This window comes from Podarcis vaucheri (genome assembly GCF_965113315.1).
Source record: "Podarcis vaucheri genome assembly, chromosome: 2".
Lineage (NCBI taxonomy): Eukaryota > Metazoa > Chordata > Lepidosauria > Squamata > Lacertidae > Podarcis > Podarcis vaucheri.
This window is the reverse complement of record NC_138760.1, coordinates 120,608,581-120,633,243: the sequence shown is the minus strand read 5'-3', so window position 1 is coordinate 120,633,243 and position 24,663 is coordinate 120,608,581. Positions and strand designations below refer to the sequence as shown.

General features: G+C 47.7%; 1 protein-coding gene across 1 annotated transcript in view; it reads left to right on the top strand.

Annotated features, from left to right (window-relative positions):
• The window catches only part of LOC309523200 (complement C4-A-like), a 63,550-nt gene that overhangs the window by 22,264 nt on the left and 16,623 nt on the right, over nucleotides 1–24,663 (top strand). The window contains exons 12-34 of the mRNA XM_082206978.1: nucleotides 583–762; nucleotides 1,245–1,427; nucleotides 1,576–1,725; nucleotides 5,537–5,663; nucleotides 6,406–6,477; nucleotides 7,825–8,025; nucleotides 8,624–8,735; nucleotides 10,134–10,204; nucleotides 11,685–11,824; nucleotides 12,623–12,832; nucleotides 13,427–13,478; nucleotides 14,949–15,038; nucleotides 15,635–15,838; nucleotides 16,392–16,467; nucleotides 18,439–18,595; nucleotides 18,908–19,048; nucleotides 19,528–19,699; nucleotides 19,843–20,054; nucleotides 21,125–21,283; nucleotides 21,513–21,572; nucleotides 22,417–22,510; nucleotides 23,349–23,532; nucleotides 24,029–24,119. Coding sequence (XP_082063104.1) covers nucleotides 583–762; nucleotides 1,245–1,427; nucleotides 1,576–1,725; nucleotides 5,537–5,663; nucleotides 6,406–6,477; nucleotides 7,825–8,025; nucleotides 8,624–8,735; nucleotides 10,134–10,204; nucleotides 11,685–11,824; nucleotides 12,623–12,832; nucleotides 13,427–13,478; nucleotides 14,949–15,038; nucleotides 15,635–15,838; nucleotides 16,392–16,467; nucleotides 18,439–18,595; nucleotides 18,908–19,048; nucleotides 19,528–19,699; nucleotides 19,843–20,054; nucleotides 21,125–21,283; nucleotides 21,513–21,572; nucleotides 22,417–22,510; nucleotides 23,349–23,532; nucleotides 24,029–24,119 — 3,138 coding nt within the window. The remainder of the gene's footprint in view (nucleotides 1–582; nucleotides 763–1,244; nucleotides 1,428–1,575; nucleotides 1,726–5,536; nucleotides 5,664–6,405; nucleotides 6,478–7,824; nucleotides 8,026–8,623; nucleotides 8,736–10,133; nucleotides 10,205–11,684; nucleotides 11,825–12,622; nucleotides 12,833–13,426; nucleotides 13,479–14,948; nucleotides 15,039–15,634; nucleotides 15,839–16,391; nucleotides 16,468–18,438; nucleotides 18,596–18,907; nucleotides 19,049–19,527; nucleotides 19,700–19,842; nucleotides 20,055–21,124; nucleotides 21,284–21,512; nucleotides 21,573–22,416; nucleotides 22,511–23,348; nucleotides 23,533–24,028; nucleotides 24,120–24,663) is intronic.

Here is a 24,663-nt window from a genome sequence, read left to right as displayed (position 1 = left end):
ATGCCTTCTGTACCCGTTGAAGTTTCCAAACTGTGTTTAAATGTAGGGCCATGTACTAAAAATCCCAACTATAAATGAGTGGCAATCCAAACTATTTGATTATTTAGAATTGGCAAAAATGACACAGAAAATAAGAAATCAAAAAGACACAAAGTTTAATAATGATTGGAATAAATTTATGGCATACATGGAAACAGAGGTAAAAAATCTAAAAATTACAGTAGGTGTGATATAACACTTGTGATGCAAAGAATGGTCTGAGGAAAAGAAACTGCAGATAGAAAAACTTTATAACACATTCCGATACCGAGACGAAGGGAAGTCAGTTAGTGTTATGTGTTTTGTAGTTAATGTAGTTAATCTGTTGTTGTCCTATGTTAATTTTTTATGTATTCTTTTTAGTGTGAATGTGTTATGTATGTCTTTTTTGTTTGGTTTAATGTATGAAAATCAATAAAAAAACTTTTAAAAAATAAAAAATAAATAAATGTAGGGCCATGTAGAGAGCATTCCAGTGGTCTTTTCGGGGTCCGAGAAGCGAATATGTGACTGTGTTTCTCTGTGTCTTTGTCATCCACACAGCTAAGAGTCGGAACAGAGTCTCCAGCAGAAGTCACCTTGACTGCCAAACGCATGGCCTCCCCGAGAGGAAACTACTTGATCATTGAAAGCCCCAAATATCAAGGCTTGAACCCTGGAGAGACCCTTATATTAGGGTTGAAAAGCGTTGGGTCGACTGCCTTCTCCCGATTCTATTACATGGTGAATCCTTCCTGGGGTGTTCTGAGGGGCCCTAACCTTCCTAGGATGAAGGAAAGATGGGTTAAGGGCAGAGATGGGCGAATCAATTTTTGGTTTCTCTTGGTTTTTCGTTTTTCCAGATTTAAGTTCATTTCTCCGCATTCCCATGTCGGCTTGCGTTGGTTCTATTTAAAACCGTCTCGAAAATTCATCAAGCATTTGGGTGTGGATTTATCCTAAGAAACACACTTTTGTAGACAACGTGGCCTAAAATTAGGGCAGTGCCCTCCTGAGGGAAGCAGACTAGACTGTGGGGCATGGGGGAAACTGTGTAGCCGTCGCAGCTCTGTCCCCAAACACCTCACCAGCGCTAAGGCGGCTGCCTCACTGCTGTTATAGGTCCACCTCAGTGCTAAGACAACATATATGAAACATGAACATTCAAAACCACTGCATATTCCCGTGCTTAAGCACTATCCTTTGAACTGGTCCTTTCCCTCCAGGTGTTGAACAAGGGGGACATTGTCTCTGTCAACAGTGTGGCCCGAGGCTCCTACACTGTCGTTTCCATTCCCATCACCCCCAGCCTGATGCCCACATTTCGATTTGTGGCCTTTTATCGCCTCGGGGACGAAGTCGTGGCCAACTCTATCTGGGTGGATGTCGTTGACAGCTGTGAGGGGAAGGTGAGGGCTTCTCAAATTTTTTTGGGTGAAAATTCTCCTTCTTGGAACCTTTCCTGAACGGGACGGATGTTCACAAGGGCATTGGGGGTGTTAAAATGCAGGGCGTTAAAATGGCTGCCCCTAATGTCTATGCCCTTCCAATCTCCAGCTGGTACTCCGGACATCAAGTACTGATCTGCAGCCTCAGGACTTCCTGACCCTCACCATAGACACCGATGCGAGAGCCTACGTATCCCTGGCTGCCACCGATTCGGCTGTTTATGCCCTCAACCGGAAGAATCGCCTCACACAAGACAAGGTACAGCCACACACATTTCTCCTCAGTCTCTTTCTTGTGATTTTTTTTTTTTTAGTTGTCATCAGTAATCAGTCATCCTTGGAGGAGGTCCACTGAAATTCACGGATGTGTGGAACCCATCTCCATTAATTTTGAGGGTCTACTCTTGAGTAGAACTTAGTTGGAGACAGCCGTTTGTTTCTAGGCTCCTTGGCTACCCCAGGAATAACTTCCCACAGGTTACTGTCATTGGGGTTGCCTTTTCAAAGGCATATCTTTTTGCCTAGGCTCTCCCTGGCCCCTGCTTTTGGTCACTTTCATTATTTTTTTTAAAAAAACTTCCTCTGTTGCTAATATTTCTAACAACCCAAAAGTGCAGCAGCAGAGTATGGCATCGTTCCATATGATAAAGCCAACAAGCAATAAACAAATAAAGAAAAGAAAGTATTATACACAAGTATAAATCACAACGTCCGCATTTCCTGAGCTGGCGTGGATGGTGAATATTTAGCATCGAAGTCCGAAGAATAGGAAATAAAACCTCAGCAGATGATGTTCTGGGTCCTCCACACCCCCGGAAATAAGCAGTTTGTGCGTAACTTCTTCTGCAACAGCCAAAGCCAACAAGTCCTTATTCCACAAAGACAAATGTAGATTTCCCAAGGTTTTCCACTGCTGAGCTATTTCAATCCTAGCTACAGCTAACATCCACGTCAAAATTGATTTAGACAGACAAGCTTCCATGTTGTCAGTCCATGTACCCAGTAATGACAATCATGGTGGAGCCCAAACAGGTGATTTAATTAACTTACACTGTTTGGTCTCTTTTATGACCAAATTCCTGTTTGCAAGCTCTTTTTATTACACTGTTTTACAGGTGTGTGTGTGTGTGTGTGTTTTAAGTAGCACCTCAGTTTTTACAATGCTGCTTTATTGGGGGTTTTTTAAATGCTAGTTAAAGATATGATCTGTAAACTGCTTTGATGATGGTTGCATGTGTGGGGTTTTTAGTTAGTTTGTTTGGTTTACAATCAAGCCGTTATACAGTAGTATCTCGGGTTACATACGCTTCAGGTTACAGACTCCGCTAACCCAGAAATATTGCTTCAGGTTAAGAACTTTGCTTCAGGATGAGAACAGAAATTGTGCTCCAGCGGCACTGAAGTGGTGCTTCAGATTAAGAACAGTTTCAGGTTAAGTATGGAGCTCCGGAACGAATTAAGTACTTAACCCAAGGTACCACTGTATCAGTTTTGATAAATAAATAAACAAGCCTTTTAGGAACCCTTTTAAATAAATACATTCAGGCAGCGACCAGTTTAGGTGTGTCCAAATGATGCACAATCACACATGTGCGCATAGCTCCGAACCCGGACGAGGGTCCAAAACATAACCCCGGTGCAAAATGAGGATTGCCTGTGCATAGATAAATTCTGCTACCATCCTCATGTTGTGACACGGAAGAGCCATAGCTCAGTCGATAGAGCATCTGTTTTGCATGTAGAAGGTCCCAGGTTCGATTCCTGGCATCTCTGGGTACAGGTAGGATAGAGTTACCAGATGTCCCCGATTTCCGGGGACAGTCCCCGGATTTGCAAATCTGTCCCTGGACAAATTCCGTCCCCGGAATGTCCCCAGATTTGCAAATCTGTCCCCGGGAAACGTGGCAGCGGCAGCCTCAGCAGCCCGGAGCCAGCCTGGTAGCGCAGTTGGCTCTGGCTGGCTTCAGGAGCTGCTCGCTGCTGCCGCCGCCACTGCCAAAGAGGAATCGGGGACCTCCAGCAGCATAGGCGCCGACTCCATGGGGCCTGAGGGGGCTCGAGCCCCCTCAAAAAAATTTTGGGGGGGGGCTCAGCCCCCCCAATAATCTCGGGCGCCCTTCCAGCAGAGCGCCGCCGCCGTCCCCCGCCTCCTCCCCACCTGCTCCCTCGCCAGCCAGCCAGCCAGCCGCGCGCCCTAGTCGGAGAGCCCCGGCCGTCCCCCGCGAGATTAGGGAATCCCCGGGGGCGGGGGCTCCTGCCTCGCTGCTTCGCAGCACCACCGCCACTGCCAAGGCACTGCCGGGGGGAATTTCCTTCCTCCTGGCGGTTTCAGCGGTTTAGGGCCGGAGCGGAGGGGGCTTGCCCTCTCTTCTCCGGCTAGCCCCACGTTTCCCGCATATCAGCTGTTCCGGAGCTGATTAATAGGCGCATCACGCTCTCCCCTATTCGCTCACGAGGAGGCGGCGCCACTTTATTTGCATATTCATGAGCTTATTTATTGTTCATGAGCTTTCTCGGGCCCCCCCAATATTTTTTATAAGTCCGCGTCCCTGTCCAGCAGTACAGATCTCCTACCCCCTTCTCCCTTTGTTTTGACAGATTGTGAGAGACTTGGGAATTGCAGGAAGGCGGCCGTTGCCCAGGAGGGGCGCAAGGCGCGCGGTTTCTCTGCCAGGCAAGGTGCAAAGCCCTTCTTTCACACCCTGTGAAACATAAATGCGCAGAGTTTTTTTAAAAACTGGGAAACCCCGCGACTCCCAAGCATCCCCTGATCAGTCAAAACAAAGGGGGAAGGAGATTGGGGGAGGCTCAGGAGTCACGGGCAGGTGGCACGCCGTTGCCCAGTTTTTTAAAAACTCAGGGCATTTATGTTTCACAGGGTGCGAAAGAAGGGCTTCACACCTTTGTACAATATGCATGTGTGCTTGGGCCCAGGGTCTTTTGCCTCACCATCCCCACTACTGGCTCCCAGTTGCTACTCAGCTTCAAAAAAAAAAAACAAAAACAAAAAAACATGTCCCCGGATTCATTGAAAAAAATCTGGTGACCATAAGCTAGGAGAGACACCTGTCTGAAGCTCCTGAAAGCTGCTGCGGCTCAGTGTAGAGACATTCCTGAGAGAGATGGGCCCAGTGGACTGACAGGATAGAAGGCAGCTCTCTGTGTGCCTTCTTTGCTCCTTTTGGCCTGCTTCTGGGCTTGTCTAACCAGAGGCACCTGGTTAGACACTGTTGAAAACAGATTACAGTCTTGGATCCAGAACGCCTTCTGAGTCGAACGTTTTGGCTCCCAAACATTGCAGAAGCCAGCGTGGCTTCCGCGGCTTCAGATTGGCTGAAGGAGCTTCCTGCAGCCAATCAAAAGCTGCACCTTGCTTACCGAACGTTTTGGAAGTCGAACGGACTTCCGGAACAGATTCCGTTTGACTTCCGAGGTATGACTGTAGTGGCCAGTGGTGTAATCCAAGCAGGGTCATCTTATCTATTTATCAATATTTACATACAGTGGTACCTCAGGTTACAGACATTCCAGGTTACAGATGCTTCAGGTTACAGACTCCGCTAACCCAGAAATAGTACCTCGGGCTAAGAACTTTGCTTCAGGATGAGAACAGAAACTGCGCGGTGGCGGCACGGTGGCAGCGGGAGCTCCCATTAGCTAAAGTGGTACCTCAGGTTAAGAACAGTTTCAGGTTAAGAAGGGACCTCCAGAACGAATTAAGTTCTTAACCCAAGGTAGCAGTGTACCTCACCAAAGCCTGTGAAATGCAAAATGTACATTAAAGGGTATTAACGGATGTTACGTTAAAGAATGTCAGAGACAAGTTTTCAAAATAAAATTAGGCACACTATAAAATACAATCACACATTAAAATACACACCAAATGTGCAGTGCCAGGTTAGGCTTGCTTAGACAAAAAAAGTTTTGAGCAGTCATGGAGACCGGGGCAGCAAACACACCTGTCCAGTGTCAGTGCTGCCGCTGCACTGAAGGACTGATTCCTTGCACGCTTGGATCATGTGCACTGTTGCACTGACCCATCTCTGTAATTCTTTCTTTCTGGAAAACAGGTCTTCCAGGCCATGGGAAGCTACGACCTGGGCTGCACGGCTGGCAGTGGGGAAAACACTCTCAGCGTTTTTGGGGATGCCGGACTCTCCATTCGGGCTGGTGAGCTGATGAGCCCCCTCCGGAAAGGTGAGTTTGTTAGGAGGAGCACAAAACAAGGATGCGGTCAGAGAGGGAGTTTGGGGGAGCGGGGAGCATTGTTGACTGACGCACTAACATCTCATTTCTACCATTGCAACTTGTTCTTTCTTTTTTAGATAATGTTTATTTGGTTTTACATATTTAAGTTTATGTTCATACCACAACACATCCGAAATGACAAGATTCCCTCCAATCTCTGGACTTCCCACCTCCATGGGTTTTTTTATTAAAACTTTTCTACTGCATCTTTTTTTAGTTAAGCCAAGTTTTCTATAACTCCATTGTATCCATAGTTCTCGTTACATTACAAGTGTTTTTGCAGTCCTGCTAATGTTTTCAGCTGCTTACAGTGGTCCTTAAGGAAAATTGTAAATTTCCCCCATTCCATATGAAAGTTTTGCTCTTCCTGGTTGCGTGGCGAATTCCCAACCCCCCCCAAGTGGAAATAATGACACATGACACAATTATTAAGGTAAATGGGCTAAAAAAAGGCCACAACTTTATTGGTTACAGGTGAAGAGCAGTATTGGCTTAGGCATTGGTCCTAACTGACTATATCCAACTCCAGCCTGTCTGCTCAAAGTCCGGGAAGGGTTAACCACCAGTAGGGGGAGTCCTGCTGATGCACATCAACTAGGAAACCCACCCCCCCCCCCGTCACAGATAGGGGGCGTGCCTTAGGCCCTAACCTACAATTCCGATTAGCATCCTATTCTTTCTGTTCTTCTAGCACATGGATGCAGCACCGATGCTTCCCGGAAGAAGCGTTCACTGGAGTTCCACAAAGAGCTCCAGAAGAAGCGTAAGTGACGCAAGGGAAGAGGGGCGATAACCCTGAGGGGGTGGGAAATGGAGGACGCCTCCAGGGCCGGCTCTACTTTGAGGCATAATGAAGTGGCTGCCTCAGGCGGCAGATGCAGGAGGGCAGAGAATGGTGGCAAGCTGTTGGAGACAGAGCTGTGTGTCCCCCGTGTGGCCAGTCCTGTGCCCCAATGCCAGTCTACGCCCCTCAGGTGTGCCATAGGATGCTGCCCCACTGCCAGCGCTGAAGTCAGAGTCAACTGAGGTACACACTCCGACAGCTTTGAAACCCTCTACCTGGTTTTTTTTTTAATCATGTGTTTGCTATTGTTTATTTATTGTCCATTTATTTAGCCAAAGGGGCACTCGGAGTGAAGATCGAAAAAGCTTACAGTCGAAAAAGACACGACACACGAGGGAAAAGAAAGGGGAGGGAGGAGGGAAAAGAAAGCACAAGTTTCTTAAAGTGACAATTATTATAACAACAGTTAAGACCAGCAAGTCCTTGCTGATGTCGTTGGTGGATCTGACACCCATCAGTCAGTCTGACATCCGTCAGTCACAGCCACACACCCTTCCAAGATGATGCAACCTTCTAAGATTGTACAATAATATCATAATTATGCAAGAATTATAATTAGGGATGCGCTGCAACCATTGATGTAGATCTCCATGTGTTGCCTTTCAGCTAGTTCTACTGTTTTCTGCGCTTGTAATCTGGGCAAATGGTTTGGAGGGCTTGTGCTTCCTGTCAAGTTCTGCTGTACGTAACAGAACTTGCATGCCATTCTCTTGAAAATGAAGCATGGTGGCACTGTGGGTTAAACCACAGAGCCTAGGACTTGCCGATCAGAAGGTTGGCGGTTCGAATCCCCGCGACGGGGTGAGCTCCCATTGCTCGGTCCCTGCTCCTGCCCACCTAGCAGTTCGAAAGCACATCAAAGTGCAAGTAGATACCTTCCAGCGGGAAGGTAAACGGTGTTTCCGTGCACTGCTCTGGTTCGCCAGAAGCGGCTTAGTCATGCTGGCCACATGACCCGGAAGCTGTACGCCAGCTCCCTTGGCCAATAAAGTGAGATGAGTGCTGCAACCCCAGAGTTGTCCATGACTGGACCTAATGGTCAGGGGTCTCTTTACCTTTAAATGCTTAGCTTTGGAGCGCACAGATCAGTTCCTCCTCGGTTTCCTTCCCACGTACAACCCCTCTGTCCTTGCAATAATGTGAAAGAGGTCTGAACAAGTGGCTGCGTTTATTTTGGTTTCTCTCTCTCCCGGCCCCCCAACCTCCAGGCTTTCCTTTCCCATCCACTCATTCAGCTGCTTTTTGTTCCTTCTTTCCTCTCTGCAGTTTCCAAGTACCAAACCCCAGAGCTTCGGCGATGTTGCCAGGGGGGCATGGTGTTGCTGCGCCAAAAGCTGACGTGCGAGGACCGTGCCAAGCGGATCCAGGGCCCAGACTCCCAGCAGTGTCGCCAAGCCTTCCTGGATTGCTGCAAAGTTGCTGCAGGCCTACGGCGAAAATCCTGGGGATCCCACAGCCTTGGGCGGAGTGAGTCGAGAGATTGGGAGCCTGTGGTGCCAAATTTAGGGTGGCACGGGCAGTTCCCCCACACAAGGCACTGAACCGGGGGGCGTGTGCAAAATTGAGAAGATTGATAACTGAGAAGACCCACTTGGGGGTTGCAAAATTGTGGCCTCGCTCAGGGTGTCATATTACAGTGGTACCTCAGGTTACATACGCTTCAGGTTACATATGCTTCAGGTTACAGACTGCTAACCCAGAAATAGTACCTCGGGTTAAGAACTTTGCTTCAGGACAAGAACAGAAATTGTGCTCTGGCGGCACAGCAGCAGCGGGAGGCCCCATTAGCTAAATTGGTGCTTCAGGTTAAGTACAGTTTCAGGTTAAGAACAGACCTCCAGAACGAATTAAGTTCTTAACCTGAGGTACCACTGTATCAAAGTTTCTCGTAGGGGCAGACGGGGCTCATCCACCTGAGAAAGTAGCCCATCTAGGAGAAGGAAGTCTCTGATCCAAAACCTCTGCTGCCTTGTGAGATTTCTTCAGGAGAAGGGAAGGCAGAGAAGGGGTGCAAACTCTATCCCTCAGCCCAGCTCTCAACATGGAACCTCCGCTTTCCGTGCAGCACAAACCCAGGAGCTGGAAGAGGACTTATTTGATGAGGAGTTCATTCAATTGCGGAGCGTCTTCCCCGAGAGCTGGCTCTGGAAATCGTACGATGTGGAGCGGACCTTCACGTAAGTAGGTCAGAGAGCTGGGCCTCAAGGCATCCTGGGAACGGAAGGTAGGTAGACAGAAGACCGGGATCTGCAGATAGATCTCTGAGTGATTTGCAGTAGATCAGCAATGAAATCTGACTCCCACGGTAGCTGTTGTGGCATATAGTATGTATGCTGCAGCATCATCCCCCGTGATGCCTTGCCCCCCGAAACGACTGGCTTGCTGTCCTTGCAGAACTACAATTCCTTTTTTAATTATTTTATTTATGCTTTTCAGGTTTATACATTTCACTAATTTTACAATCATTTTATCATTTCAAAACTTGACTTCCTCCTCTTTCTGCAGTTCCTTACATTTATTTTTAATATCTTCTGCCTATCCAAATTAACTTAATTTGTTCATTTCTTCATCTTCTTTAAATATATACTTACGAAACTGCAGGTTATTACAATAATCCCTCCAATGTTCTTATCTGTTTACAATTTATTTGTAAATACTCAATGAACCATTTCCATTCTTTGATAAAGTTTGTTGTGTTGACTTCTTATTCTTCTGGTAAGTTTCGCCATTTCTGCATACTCCATTAGTTTATCTATCCGTTCTTCTTTTGCTGGGACTTCTGCTTCTTTCCATTTTTGGGCGAGCAACATTCCTGCCGCTGTCGTTGCACACACATGAATAAGTTACTATTCAGTTTAGGTAGCTCTCTCCCTATAATTCCCAAAAGAATTTGGGGAAATTACATTGGTGCCTCGCAAGACGAAAAGAATCCATTCTGTGATTCTCTTCGTCTAGCGGTTTTTTCGTCTTGCGAAGCAAGCCCATTGACGGATTAGCGGATTAGCGCTATTAGCGGCTTTTAGCGGCTTAGCGGATAAGCGGCTTAGCGGCTTAGAAAAGGGGGGTGGGAGGGGAAAAACCCACAGGAACTCGCAAGACATTTTCGTCTTGCGAAGCAAGCCCATAGGAGATTCGTTTTGCGAAGCACCTCCAAAACGGAAAACTCTTTCGTCTAGCGAGTTTTCCGTCTTGCGAGGCATTCGTCTTGCGGGGCACCACTGTATAGCTCTTTTGCAGAGCTACAGTTCCTGACATCCTTTTACATGCTGTAGTTCCCAGGAATCTCCACGAGTAGAATAAGGGTGCTTTCAAGACATTGTGTGGATGTGGCAGGTCTAAGATGACTGGGCTTGGTCATCTGAGGCTTGGTTCTTGAAATATACTCGGAGTCGAGAGTGGATTTCATGCTCTTTATTCAGCTCATAGTGGTGAGGAGGAATGGAAGTCCCCCCAGAATGTCTGCTTTAAATACAATATTTGCACAATGGGCTCCACGTGATTGGCTTGCTCTTCCGCCATGTTGGTCCCTTCCTGCCTCTCACAGTATATTTAGGCCCCATTTCTGTCTCCCACAGGACAAACGTGCTTCTTCCTGATTCCATCACCACCTGGGAGATCCAGGCTGTTAGCATGTCTAATACGAATGGTGAGCTGGGCATTTTTGTATTTCTAGGACCAAAACACTGTACTCTCTAGCTGCTGGTACCTTAAATACTCATTTATCCCTTTCGGGGTTTAATTCATCCATTTTCATTCAACTGACTACACAAACCCATCATAACACCCAACCCATTCTGCCATGCTGCATAAGCCTATATTATTATTTACTGCTTTCTACAAATGGCACATCTTCTCAAAACAGTTCGCAATCTGATATCAGCATGCAGTGAAATAGACTTTTAAAAAAATCATAACTGAACAAAACAGCATTGCAAACAGTACTAAACACCCAAAAGCCAGCATTATGCCAGCAAAATATAGAAAAACTATCCAAATCGATCCAAAATAGTAATCATGCAGCTCAAATCTCTTTAATTAACTGAAGGCTTCAGCAAAGAAATGAATCTTTAAGGCCTTTTAAAAAGCCACAATTCTCAGGGCCTGCCGGATATCCAATGAAATTGCCTTCAGCAACGGTGCAGCCACCACCAAAAAGGACCCGTGTTTGTGTGTTCACCAGTCTCGCCTCCTTGATCGACAGGCACCTCAGTAAAGCTTCAGAGATGCATTTTCAGGTGTACATGGCATCGCACATGGCACAAATTGAACACACTCATGCGGGGTGGCAACCAATGGTAGGCAAGTAGGGGTTGTGCCCTTGAATTCTGTAGTTAGAGTGAGTTATCCAGGAGAAGGCATGGCACATTCATTATACAGCTTTTGGTGAATGTGGAAGGCACACCTCTTTACCTTGAGGTGCATATTTTTAGAACCTAGCTAAATAAAAATAAAAATAATAAAAATGATTTATTATTTAAACCCTGCCTATCTGGCTGGGTTTACCCAGCCACTCTGGGTAGCTTGCAACAGAATTTTAATAATAATAAAAAGAGATAAAACATCAAACATTAAAAACTTCCCTAAACAGGGCTGCCCCCAGATGTCTTCTAAAAGTCATATAGTTGTTTATTTCCTTGACATCTGATGAGAGGGCATTTCACAGGGCGGGCGCCACTACCGAGAAGGCCCTGTGCCTGGTTCCCTGTGTAACCTCACTTCTTGCAGTGAGGAAACCGCCCAAAGGCCCTCGGTGCTGGACCTCAGTGTCCGGGCTGAACGATGGGGGTGGAGACGCTCCTTCAGGTATACTGGTCCGAGGCCATTTAGAGTTCTAAAGGTTAGCACCGACATTGTGCTCGGAAAATATACACCTTAGGGCCCCAGTGCAAGCAATTAATAATAAGGACAATAATAAAATAATATCTGTGCCAGGGACCTGCCAGCAAAACGGCAGCTTTCAGCTCAGTTCTGGAAGTCTGTGTTGCCGTTCTGATCTTTTCTTAATCCTGTGTCTCCTGCAAAAAAAATACAACCAGGAAACGTCATTCCCTCTGGTTATCCGGTTGTCCATATTTCTCTCCCTCCCTCCTCCTTCACTGGGGGCTCATTCGTTCTTGTTCTCTCAGGCATCTGCGTCTCAGAACCCGTTCGGGTCAGAGTCTTCCAGAACTTCCACATCTCTCTCCGTCTGCCCTACTCAGTGAAGCAGTTTGAACAGATCGAGCTTCAGCCGGTTCTCTACAACTACCAGCCTGAGTCCATCAGCGTAAGCAAAGCCCCCACAATCTCCTCTCCCTTCCGCTGATCCTGTGCCTGCACAGGTCACCTGCTTTGGGTGCAGAAGGCCCCTGGTTCACTACCTTGGGCTTCTGCTAGGGACCGTGACCATACCCTCTCTGGAAACCCAGGAAAACTGATGCCAGACAGTGCAGACAACACTGAGGTGACCTGGCAGCTTCCTATGCGAGTCCCTGGGAACTGCAGTCAGCCCCAAAAAGCCAAGGCAAGCAGCATGAGGCAGGAACAGAAAGAGTGGAGCCGGTTCCACAGAAGATTTATGAGCAGGCATTGCAATGAAATAGCTGAAGAGGGCAAATAAGAAAGCCTTATGGCTGTTAAGCATTGAGGCAAAAGGATCACTGCCCCACCAACCTCCACTTGCTCCCACCTGCCTGCCTTCTTACTTTCAACCAATCAGGAGGCGGCACTACCTGTCATTGGCTGTGGTTAATTTTATTTATATATGTTATTCCACCGTTGCCTGTGGCCAAAATAGGCACTGCAGGTTTTCAAAACAGTACCGAAACCTTGCGAAACCTGTTTACCAGAAAGGAAAGCAGGCCGTGCACACGCACCTTTCAGAATCTATATTTGAAAAAATAAAATAAACTCCACCTGTGTATCCACGGTCTATTCAATTACGGTATTTTTTACTTGGAGAAAACCCACCGAAAAGCAAGGCATGTCAGTTTCGGCAGGTCAGCCCTGAGTAAAAAAAACTCAGTTGAATGCTGCTTGATTGGATTCTTCTGCCTCTTGATTCTTTCTTTTGTCCCCTTTCTAGGTGTTAGTATACCTGGAGCCCCATGACGGCCTCTGCTCTCCTGCCACTGTAGGACCAGCACGGAAGCAGCGGGTGGAGGTGCCCGGGAACTCTGCGGTCCCCATCCCCTTTGTGTTGGTTCCCATGGGAGCGGCCGACATCCCCATCACGGTCGTTGCCCTTGGTGGCTTCGGGGGAGGAGACAAAGTCTCCAAGAAACTGAGGGTCGAGGTAAGAGGCCTTTCATCGCAGGGAATGTTTTTCCGCTCCCAAGACCACTCTGGGCTCTCCTCCTCCTCCTCCTCCTCCTCCTCCTTCTCCTCCTTCTCCTTCTCCTCCTCCTTTGGTGATCACTCGTAGCCGAGTAAGGTTGTCTTCCATAAACACTGTTTTAACAGTGAGTCCGTAAGTGACTGTGGAGGCCAGTTCTGGACCCACATGTCCTTCCACAGTGGGGACATAGGTGTTATGTCCTTCTTTCCCCCTGCTGTTGCTGTTTTTCATCATGTCTTGGGCGAAGCTGATATCCCCTGGTTGTTTCAGAAATGTCTCCATTTCTCTGTTGTTTAGCAACTTTAACAACAGCTGCAAAAATCCCTCTGTCCCAGTGAATAACCTGTTTTCACCATTTCCCCTCTCAGCCTGGGAAGAGGAGTGGTCTGTCGAATTGCAGATGACTCAATAATGAACCTTATCAGTTGCTTGGCAAGTTCACAGACTCCTTTCATTCTTCCGTCCAACTGAAGATAAAATGAGCAATTATACTTCCAATTAAATTAAATTCCAGGTCCTCTTAGTGTTATTCCAATTCTTCTTCATTTGCAGAAAGAGGGTGCCGTCCAGGTGGAGGAATATTCCGTTTCCCTGGATAGTAAAGGTAGGAGACTTGAACACAGATCTGAAGCCCAGTTCCTGAGGGTGGGTGATGCAGAAACAACTCTTGGCGTTTAAATACAGAACACGCATACATACACCACACGCAAAGCGTTACATGGGTTATATCCCCCTGTCACCCATAGGTTGATAGCAGGTGAGCATCCTTTTAAAAAATGGAGAAAGTAAAAAGAAACCCCCAGCCTCAAAAGAGAAGTCAGATAAGGAGGGGGCACCTGAGACCCTCCAGATATGTCCCCCCCCCCCCCGCCAGCATGGCTAGTATTGAAGAGTCCCTTCCAGTATTGATGATATTTCTTGCACTTGTGGTTTGGAAGATGGGAGCTTGTGACCAGGGAGCCTGCACTCTTGCCTGCCTCTATTTGCAGAGTAGCATGCGCAGAATAATAGTAATAATAATAATAAACCTTTATTTATACCCCGCCCTTACTGGTTCAAAAACCGGGCTCAGGGTGGCTAACAACAAATTTTAAACACTTAATTATAAAAGCAGCATAAAACACAGTATAAAAATGTGATTAACAATAAAATTCAAAATTCAAAAATCAATTTAGGGGAAATAAGTATGAGATAATCCCCAGGGTTAGCTGGCTGAATTGGTCCTACTTGGGCCAGCAAGGAGGCCAGGGGAGAATTAGCTGTGGGGTCTCAGAGCGGGTAATCTTCATAAAAAGGGGAGGGGGAGGGAAGAGAAGGGAAACAAAAGATCAGGCTGAATTCAAATTTAAGGCCAGGTGGAATAGCTCTGTCTTACAGGCCCGACGGAAGGAGGTTAAATCCTGAAGGGCCCTAGTCTCATGGGACAGAGCAGTCCACCAGGTCGGAGCTGTCACTGAAAAGGCCCTGGTGGAGGATTGTCTGACTTCCTTAGGGCCCGGGCCCTCTAAACTATAGTTATTCATGGACCTTAAGGTCCTCTGCGGGGCATACCAGGAGAGGCAGTCCCGTAGATACAAGGGCCCTAAGCTACAAAGGGCTTATGTGTATAGTGTATAGTGGCAATCTCCCAAATTATTATGATTTATTACATCTAGGATCATCCAAATGCTTGGCCATTGGAAAGGATTAGAGAGCAACAGAGACGTCTTGTGAGCTAGAACATGAGGAGTGTCACTGTTCCATTATAGGGCCACCCAAAATGCACCTGGGGTTGCCACTGTCAGAACAGGGTGCTACATTATGATGGGCCCATGGCCTGATCCTGCTACAGAGCTCTTCTCACATTCTTTATGCACAGGAACTTAGCTGCTCTAAGGAAATTTCAAACAGGCTTTTTGGGGAGGCTGCCTGATGTTCCCAGGAAGTATACAGACCATGGTAGTCTGCGCTGGCAAAGAGGGGAGGCTGTGAATCCCAGATTTCTAAATTATTTGGAAGGGCTGCAGAAGCTGTTGGCTTGGAGTGGTGAGGAGCTACCAATGTTTTCCCTTCTTTTTTCTCCCGTTCGAGACAGATGGGCGCACCAGAACGGTGGAGATTTCAGGCGAGATTCCCTCCAACGCCATTCCCGGCAGCGACTTCAAGATGAGCGTCCGTTTGACAGGTGCAAGGAACAAGCCAGAGAGGGAATAATAGAATTGTAGAGTTGGAAGCCCTTGCGATACAGGAATCTCGATGCCAAACCCTCCTTTAGTTTCACTTATTCTCCATCTGGCAGTTAAAAGATTTCCAGGTTGTAGCGGCACACTGGCATGGCAGATTAAACTGGTTTGAATCAAGCGAGCAGGGGACACTGTGGGTCTCCAACAGAGAATTATCAGCACCTTAAACAAACTAATAATAATAATAATACCTATTTTTCTGTTTGTTAAGGGAGACCCCTGTTCCCCTCCCAGAGCTACAATTCCTAGCATGGCTTAACAATCAATTCATCTTCACAGGGAAATTTGGGAGGGGAATAGTCTCCTTTAGCAAACTGCACCTCCCATAATCCTTTGCAGGAAGCCATGACAGTTCAAGGTGGTGCCACAGTGCTTTAAATGGACTGTGTTGCTGCGGCCCGGGCCTTGTGCAAACATTGTTTTAAAAGCATAACAGTTGGCCGGGGTTGTGGTAGGGGGAAGATGGGAAATAGTTTTGTTGTTTTCCCTCGCGGGCCCGTGCCGTGTTCTGAACCATTGTTTTGCCTTGGGCCACCAGGCTCCGTGCCTGCTGACGTCCTTCAGAGCTCCCTGACCCCGGACGGCCTCTCGTCTCTGCTGAGGGTTCCCCAGGGATGTGGGGAGCAAACCATGGTCCTGCTGGCCCCCGGAATCTATGCCATGCAGTACCTGGACAAGACAGAGCAGTGGCTGCACCTGAAACCAGAGAGCAAGGAAAAAGCACTGGAAAACCTCCGTTCAGGTGATGGGCAATGATGCATGCTGGGAAAACTGTATTAACTTACAAATTACTGCACATGCCCCGGTAATTTACACACCTGCAATTTTCAACAGGAAAAGCATACTATAGAATTATATATAAACAGACTGGCCACGTTCATTCTTAGCTAACAGCTCAGTAGCCCAAAGAGGCAGCAGCACTGATTGGCTGGTGCCCGTGACGCCACAACTCCACCTCCCCATCCTGCCTTGCAGTCTATCTCCATGTGCCAATTGGAGCAGGCCAATTTGGGGGGTGGGAGCAGGGAAGTAGGAGGACCATTTGGCCTTGGCCTCAAGCTCAGAGAGACGTCCCTAGAGCATGGATCAGCTGAGGATCTCCCACTCCATTCGTTCGTTTTAAGGATCTGCCTTCACTCACGCTTGGCCCCTGAAGGATCCTGGCCTGTTTCTTCCTTTACCCCTATGCCGCCAAAAATAAAACTAAAACGAGGAAATCCTTATGGACGTTTTGCAGAGAGGAAGCAAAGCAGCCATGATAGGTGTCTTTTGGGTGTTTGCCTTTTGCACTGCAGGCTATGAGCGGATCCTCACTTTCCGGAAGTCGGATGGATCCTACGGAGCTTGGATCACCCACCCCAGCAGTGTCTGGTGAGACTCAGCGCTGCGAAGGAGGCGGGAGGAGAGGTTCTGGGTGCGAGTATTGGGATGGTGCCAAACTAGACCTGCTGAATCAATCTTTATCCCAATCCCCTTGCACTGCGTGGTTAGGCCGTATCTGGTCTTCATTTGGCCTTGGCTCTGTCTGTTTATGGCAGTGGGCATTTGTCCTGCATTCTGCTTGCTTTGCAAGGTGTTTTACGTGTCTTCCCATTATTCACCCCCTCATCCCTTTATTTTCAAGGCCTTTCCCTGTCACTTTTCAAATCACAAAAAAGTCCAGTCCTTTTTTTAAAAAGTGGATTTGCTGCATTAGGCCTGCCCTGTTGCTCAGATGATGATAATGATAATAATGATGATGATGATAATAATAATAGTAATAATAGTAATAATAATAGTAATAATAGTAATAATAGTAATAATAGTAATAATAGTAATATATTTATACCCCGCCCATCTGGCTGGGTTTCCACAGCCACTCTGCGCAGCTTCCAACAAAATATTAAAATACAATAGTCTGTTAAACATTAAAAGCTTCCCTAAACAGGGCTGCCTTCAGATATCTTCTAAAAGTCTGGTAGTTGTTCTTCTCTTTGACATCTGGTGGGAGGGCGTTCCACAGGGAGGGTGCCACTACCGAGAAGGCCCTCTGCCTGGTTCCCTGTAACTTGGCTTCTCGCAATGAGGGAACTGCCAGAAGGCCCTCGGCGCTGGACCTCAGTGTCTGGGCTGAACGACAGGGGTGGAGACGCTCCTTCAGGAATACTGGACCGAGGCCGTTTAGGGCTTTAAAGGTCAGCACCAACACTTTGAATTGTGTTCGGAAACGTACTGGGAGCCAATGTAGGTCTTTCAAGACCGGTGTTATGTGGTCGCTCCCAGTCAGATAGTTGTTTATCTCTTTGACAACTGATGGGAGGGCGTTCCACAGGGCAGAAGGCCCTTGGCACTGGACCTCAGCGTCCGGGTAGAACGATCGGGGGGAGGCGCTCCTTCAGGTATACTGGAAAGGAAGTGGTGTGGCAGCCCCCAAGCACTTGCAGGCACAAACCATATTGTCATACATGTGGGTAATATGATTTATTGTTAACGTTAGGATTTTGATTAATTGGGATATGAATGAAAGTGCGGAACTATGCCAGGCAGGGAATTCAGGGAAATCCTGGGCTGGCTTATGCAAACCAATCTGGCTGCCTGTGGGGAGAAGAGCAGTTACAAAAAGGTGTTGAAGGGCCTTTGAGGTGAGGAATCCTTTAGCACCCTGTTACCAAGGTGATGGAGTGTGTGTTTGAGGGGACAGGAAAAAGGAGGTTTGAAGCAAGGGTTTCTGGGAGGAAGCAGGGCTGAGATCCATCTTGGTGAGAAGAGGCAAGGTTGCCTGCAATGCTTTTGGGGCCATGCCATAAAATCTGGACTCCCTCTGTGCAGACTGAAGGTGTAAATGGGCAAATGAGCCCTATTTCTCAAAGCACCACAGTCTCCACCGTGTCTTCTATTCTCCAAAGGGACACAAACCCTGTGTGTGTGCCTGGGATGCCATGGGCTCTTCCCACCGCTTGCATAGCTGTCAACGTTTCCCTTTTTTAAAGGGAAGTTCCCTTATTCTGAGTAGGATTCCTCGCAAGAAAAGGGAAAAATTGACAGCTATAACTGCTCGGCAGGCACCTGACTTTCGTAACAGCATTAGTTGCTTGTGACTGATCTAGCAGCATCAAAAGGACTGTTGTGGCCTCTGAGTTTTATGGTATGCGCTCGAAAACCTCCAACATAATTCTGACCGCTTGGAGGCACCCCAAGTCAGCTGAGCAGTCCCTGCAGCCATGTTCAGTGCCTCCTTTTTAAATATGAGCTCCCATTAAGTGCCCTGGATGCGCATGCACACACAATCAGATGTGCATGCACACACAATCTCCACACCTGTGTCTGATTATTCGCCTGTCCTCCGACTCTCCTTCCCTCCAGGTTGACGGCTTTCGTGACAAAGGTTTTGGCTCTGAGCCGCGAGTACCAAGAGGTGGATGAGGCCAAGATCCGTGAGACGGTGCAGTGGCTGCTGAATAAGCAAAAAGAGGATGGTTCCTTCGAAGACCCACATCCTGTCTATCATCGGGAGATGCAGGTGAGCTCCTGAGCAACCATTAAAAAATCAAACCTAATGAAAACTCACCGGCGTTTTCATGCAAATTTCTCCAAATTAACACATTGGTTTATGTACACATTTTCGCAAGCACTTTCCCCATAATATAATGCATTTCACCAATATCTACATTTTTACGCCCACTATTATTGTAAACTTTGTTTGGAGAACTGCATCACAAAAACCAGGTGAGTGCAAATTTCAAAGGATGGCTGAGTTTTGGTTTCTATTGTGACTCGGAAAGGGTGAATCGATTCTCCGTCAGCCATGCGTTCCCTTGTCTTTCCTCCCCAGGGTGGCGTTGGCGGCCTTCATGGAGGCATCTCGCTCACGGCGTACATCACCATTGCGCTTCAGGAGGCTTTGGCTGTGTACAAAGAGGAGGAGTCGGATCCAGAGCAGGAAAGAGCGAAGCAGGAACAGCTGAGCCGACTGGTAAGAAGCAAGGGAAGGCTGCAGCAGCAGGGCAAGCAGAAAATATGTGCAGTGAGGTTACAGGGAACCAGGCAGAGGGCCTTCTCGGTGGTAGCTCCCACCCTGTGGAATGCCCTCCCATCAGATGTCAAAGAGATAAACAACTATGTGACTATTATTCTTATTCTTATATTAAGAAACCACTGGAGAGCCAGGTAATATGCTGGACATGGAAATCCAGCCGGCCCAGAATCTCCATTTTCAACTTTTTTATTTAAAAAAACACACACAATCAAGTTTCTATCCCTCATGGCACCTGAAACCTGGCTGATCCTGCCTCCTCCTGCCCAGGCAGCAAGGCTCCCCACCTCCTTCCCTTCCTCCTCCCTTGACATCACTGTAATGTTGCATATCCCACCTTGCTGTGTTCTTATGGCAAATTGCAAGCTACAAACACTCAAATACGTATCAATCAATATTTGCTTTTCCTTCTTTTCCAGAGAAACGGCCTGGCTCAGGCGACTGCCTTCCTTTCCCGCAAGCTGGAGGATCAGTCCCTGGGCCCGTACCCTGTCGCCATCACCAGCTACGCCCTGTCGATCGCTTCCGACGACAAGTCAGCCATTGCGAGTGCCGGCGTCCGCCTGAAGAGTCTCGCTACGGAGGACAAAAGTAATCGCCCTCAATCCCAATAAAACTCTGGCCTTTCAGATTCCGAGCTAACGCACGAGATCCTGGCCACGCGTGTGTGTCCCCTTCCCCAATACATCGCATCTGCATGGCCCCTACATTCTGACCTCTCATGCTTCTTCCAGACAACACCATGATGTTCTGGGAAGTGGAGAAGGACCGGCTGCAGAATGAGAAGACACCTGGCCAGGTGCCTCCTGCTTCAGCCATCTCGGTGGAGGCCACCGCATACGGGCTCCTCTACCTGTTGCAGAAAAACGACATTGCCTCAGCAGGCAAGGTGGCTCGGTGGCTGACGGAGCAGAGGAACTATGGGGGAGGCTTCAAATCGACCCAGGTATGGTCTCCTGCAGGGCATGTTTACAAAACGGAGGGACTTTTTTTAATTAAAGATTTTCTTGATTTACAAAAGTGTGTGCAATGTCTCTTATCTCCTATTCCCCCCCCCCAAATGTAACATTTTTACAAATCTGTTTCATTTGTTGAGACATTAGGAAGAAAAGGGGGAAAGAGGTGGAGAGGGGGGAAGATAGGTGGGGTGGGGTGGTGATGTTTCTATTTTACTTACTATATGTAGGGTTTGGTGTTAGCGTTGCTTCTGCAGGTTCTCTGCTGTTCACCTGTGCTCCTTTGGTGGTGAGAGAGGTTGGGGTTGGCCTAGGGTGTGGTTGTTCATTTGTGGTTGGCTGTGGTGGTTTTTGTTTTCATGTGTGAGTGGAGTGGGTGGGTGTTTTGGATCAGGGTAGCCATACTGAGAGCCAGCGTGGTGTAGTGGTTAAGAGCGGTAGTCTCGTAATCTGGGGAACCGGGTTCGTGTCTCCGCTCCTCCACATGCAGCTGCTGGGTGACCTTGGGCCAGTCACACTTCTTTGAAGTCTCTCAGCCCCACTCACCTCACAGAGTGTTTGTTGTGGGGGAGGAAGGGAAAGGAGAATATTAGCCGCTTTGAGACTCCTTAAAGGGAGTGAAAGGCGGGATATCAAATCCAAACAACTCTTCTTCTTCTTCTTCTTCTTCTTCTTCTTCTTCTTCTTCTATTGATTTGTATGCTGTTGGTGGATTTTTGTCATTGTCTTGTTGGGCTGTGTATGTAATAAAGGGGAGCCATACCGGGGTGAAGGCGTCTTCTTCTATTTGTCCTCATGTCAGTTTCAGTTTATTGGTTAATTTTTCTAGTAGGGCTGTTTACCATACTATTTGGTACCATTGGTCCCTGCTTACTAAACGGAGGGACTATTGATGGCCACCAGCTCAGGTGGCTTTCAAGGGCGCTTTGACGAATGCACGGAGGGTTGTCTTTGTGGCTGCTGGCCCTCATTTCTCAAGTTCCCGGGGACTAGCCCAGTGCAGACTGTGTTTCCCCCCCTCAAACTCTCATAAACTGGCCCAACTTCTCTCTCCTTTCAGGACACAGTGGTGGCGCTAGAAGCTCTGTCCCGCTATTGGATCAGCTCCTTCGAGGAGGAGGACAACGAGCTGAAAGTGACCCTCAAAATCCCCGGGAAAAGCTTGCCGAGGTCCTTTACCTTTGGGCGGTCGAATGATCCGATCCAGGAAGAACTTCAGGTGAGGGTTCGGGGTAGGGATTCCTGCCAAACTAGGATTCCAGACACTCGCCTGATTCGATTTGGGCAGATCAGCCTGACCTGGGGTGGATCGTGGGATCCCTTCAGAATCCATAGTCCCACAGGCCCCTTCATGAGGCAAGTCCTGGGGCTGCTGTTGCCGTGTGGGTATTACAGTGTTATTTGGTCTGGCCGTTCACTTTCCCTCCTCGTTTTTCCCCAACCTTCAGTTTTCCATGGGAAGTAACATCCATCTGAAAGTGGAAGGGAAGGGGAAAGGGACTCTAACCGTGAGTAGCTTCATCATTTGTCTGCTTTGCTTTTAATTAAAACCAACTGCTTCTCCCTCATTTGTATAAGCTTTATATTCAGGAAGGGCTGCAATGTGCTCTAAGTGGGGCTACCTTTGAAGGTGACCTAGAAACTGCAACTAATCCAGAATGCAGCAGCTAGATTGGTGACTGGGAGCGGCCGCCGGGACCACATAACACCGGTCCTGAAAGACCCACATTGGCCCCCAGTAAGTTCCCGAGCACAATTCAAAGTGTTGTTGCTGACCTTTAAAGCCCTAAACAGCCTCAGTCCAGTATACCTGAAGGAGTGTCTCCACCCCCATCGTTCAGCTCAGGCACTGAGGTCCAGTGCCAAGGGCCTTCTGGCAGTTCCCTCCCTGCGAGAAGCCAAGTTACAGGGAACTAGGCAGAGGGCCTTCTTGGTAGTGGCACCCTCCCTGTAGAACACCCTCCCATCAGATGTCAAGGAAATAAACAACTATCTGACTTCCAGAAAACATCTGAAGGCAGCTCTGTTTAGGGAAGTTTTTAATGTTTTATTCTATTTTTAATATTCTGTTGGGAGCTGCCCAGAGTGGCTGGGAAAACCCAACCAGATAGGCAGGGTATAAATAATAAATTATTATTATTATTATTATTATTATTATTATTATTATTATTATTATTATTACTACTACTACTACAGCCCCCCACCCTGCCTCACTTTCTACCTGAAGCCTGCCAGCTTCCTCCTCCTTAGATTCCTGGGCTATGAACAAACCTTTACTCCAGTGTCGCTACTGCGAGTGCACAGCTTGAGAGCAAGGAGGAGCACTCCTCTTCTGTCTCTGCTCCCTTCCAGGTCCTGAAGCAATACCACGTCTTGGCTGTGCAAAATACTTCGTGCCAGACTCTCGGGCTGCAGGTGGACGTGAGTGGTTCTTTTCAGCGTGCACGTAAGTCTGGGCTTCAGATTCCAGTTCTATAATTCTGCGGTCGGGGAGACCGCCGCTCTCCACATTAACCACCGCGGGCTCCACTATTGCCCTCTGAGGCCCTTCTCTGTGAGCCAGCTCCACGAGAGGTTCGGAGGGCCGCAATGCAAGAGCAGGCCTTATCAGTGGTGGCTCCTCGGTTGGGGGACGCTCTCCCCAGGGAGGCTCGCCTGGGACCTTCGTTACTTGTCTTTAGGCTCCAGGCAGAAATTTCTTTCCTCTGGGCCTTTGGCGTTGAATTATCCACAGCCTTCTTGAGTGGGTGGAGAAGTGCTTTATATATACATCTGTCATGAATCTTCCAGCATTCATCACTATGTGAGCCAGTGTGGTGTAGTGGTTAAGAGTGGTGGACTTGTAATCTGGTGAACTGGGTTCGATTCCCCGCTCCTCCACGTGCAGCTGCTGGGTCACCTTGGGCCAGTCACACTTCTTTGAAGTCTCTCAGCCCCACTCACCTCACAGAGTGTTTGCTCTGGAGGAGGAAGGGAAAGGAGAATGTTAGCCGCTTTGAGACTCCTTCGGGTAGTGATAAAGCGGGATATCAAATCCAAACTCCTCCTCCTCCTCCTCCTCCTCCTCTTCTTCTTCTTCTTCTTCTTCTTCTTCTTCTTCTTCTTTTTCTACGAGTTCAAGTGTTATGAGAGAAAGAGGGGGGAACTTTTCTTTCTTCAGCCACTGCATAATTTTATAAATTTCTATTATGTCAACTCGCCTCTAAACTCAAACTCACACGCCACAACTGTTGCCAGTAGGGAATTTGCTCCTTCCTCTTAACCATCCTGACCTTTTTCAACAGCCGACATATTAGACTACTACTATGAATATGAAGATTATGGTCTAGAGGATTCTGAGCCGAAAGCAGACCCCGCCGACCAGCCGTTGTCACCGATCGAAGTCTTTGATGCCCGCCGACGCCGCAGGAGGGAAGCCAAAGACCCTGGGCAGGCGCAGAAGGAGGTCACCTACAATGTCTGCTTCTGGTAAGGTTTGATGAACGGACTTTTTTTGAACGGGCATAATATTCTGGTTCTAACCAGAACTGGGCCATTTTGAGGAGGAAATAACTCCCTTCCTCTCTTTGGGCACTGCCTTTTAGGGGATGGCAAGTACAGCGGTACCTCGGTTTAAGTACTTAATTTGTTCTGGAGATCCGTTCTTAACCTGAAACTGTTCTTAACCTGAAGCACCACTTTAGCTAATGGGGCCTCCTGCTGCCGCCGCGCTGCCGGAGCCCAATTTCTGTTCTTATCCTGAAGCAAAGTTATTAACCTGAAGCACTATTTCTGGGTTAGCGGAGTGTGTAACCTGAAGTGTATGTAACCCGAGGTACCACTGTATTTGCCTGGGTCCAGTAGTGGCATGCTAGCCCAACACTTTATATCTCAACACTCTAACCATTGCGCAATATTGCCGCTACCTGAAAAACAGAATATCCTTTCCCTAACCTTTCTGTTTTCAATTCTTTCCTCCCTACAGGAGACAAACAGGGGCTCATGTCTCTGGCATGGTTATCGTGGACATCACCCTGCTAAGCGGCTTCCATCCGGACGAGAACTACCTTGAGGAGGTGAGCAGAGGCTGTGTGGGCATTTTGGCATATGACAAGGCTCAGGGTCCAGGCCTGCCAAGACCCCACCAAGCCCCATCGAGTTCCCTTCCCCGTGGGGCCTTTAGATATGCCTCAGCGCAATTGGAGCCTGGTCCATTAGCACACCAGCCCTCCAACAAACGGCTGGGCCTGGCCTAGTATTATGGGCCACCAGTCAGTCTGCTGTAATAATAATAATAATAATAATAATAATAATAATAATAATAATAATCCCCAGCCCATCTGACTGAGTTGCCTCATCTGCTAGAGCCTCATCAGGACAAAAGACTGTGGCGATGCCGTTCAGCTATGAGAACCTTATCCTGCTTAGTAGCCTCAATGGCTATTATTATTATTATTTCAATTTTTAAAATTAATTTTCCAAAAAAAATTAACACAAACAAACAAACATAAATCCTAGCCGTAATTAAACCAATCTTAATAACATTGTTAAGTGACTTCCTCAAATCCCCTTGGTTGAATTTCATTGTATATCATTTTAACAGTTTTCCAAAATTATTAT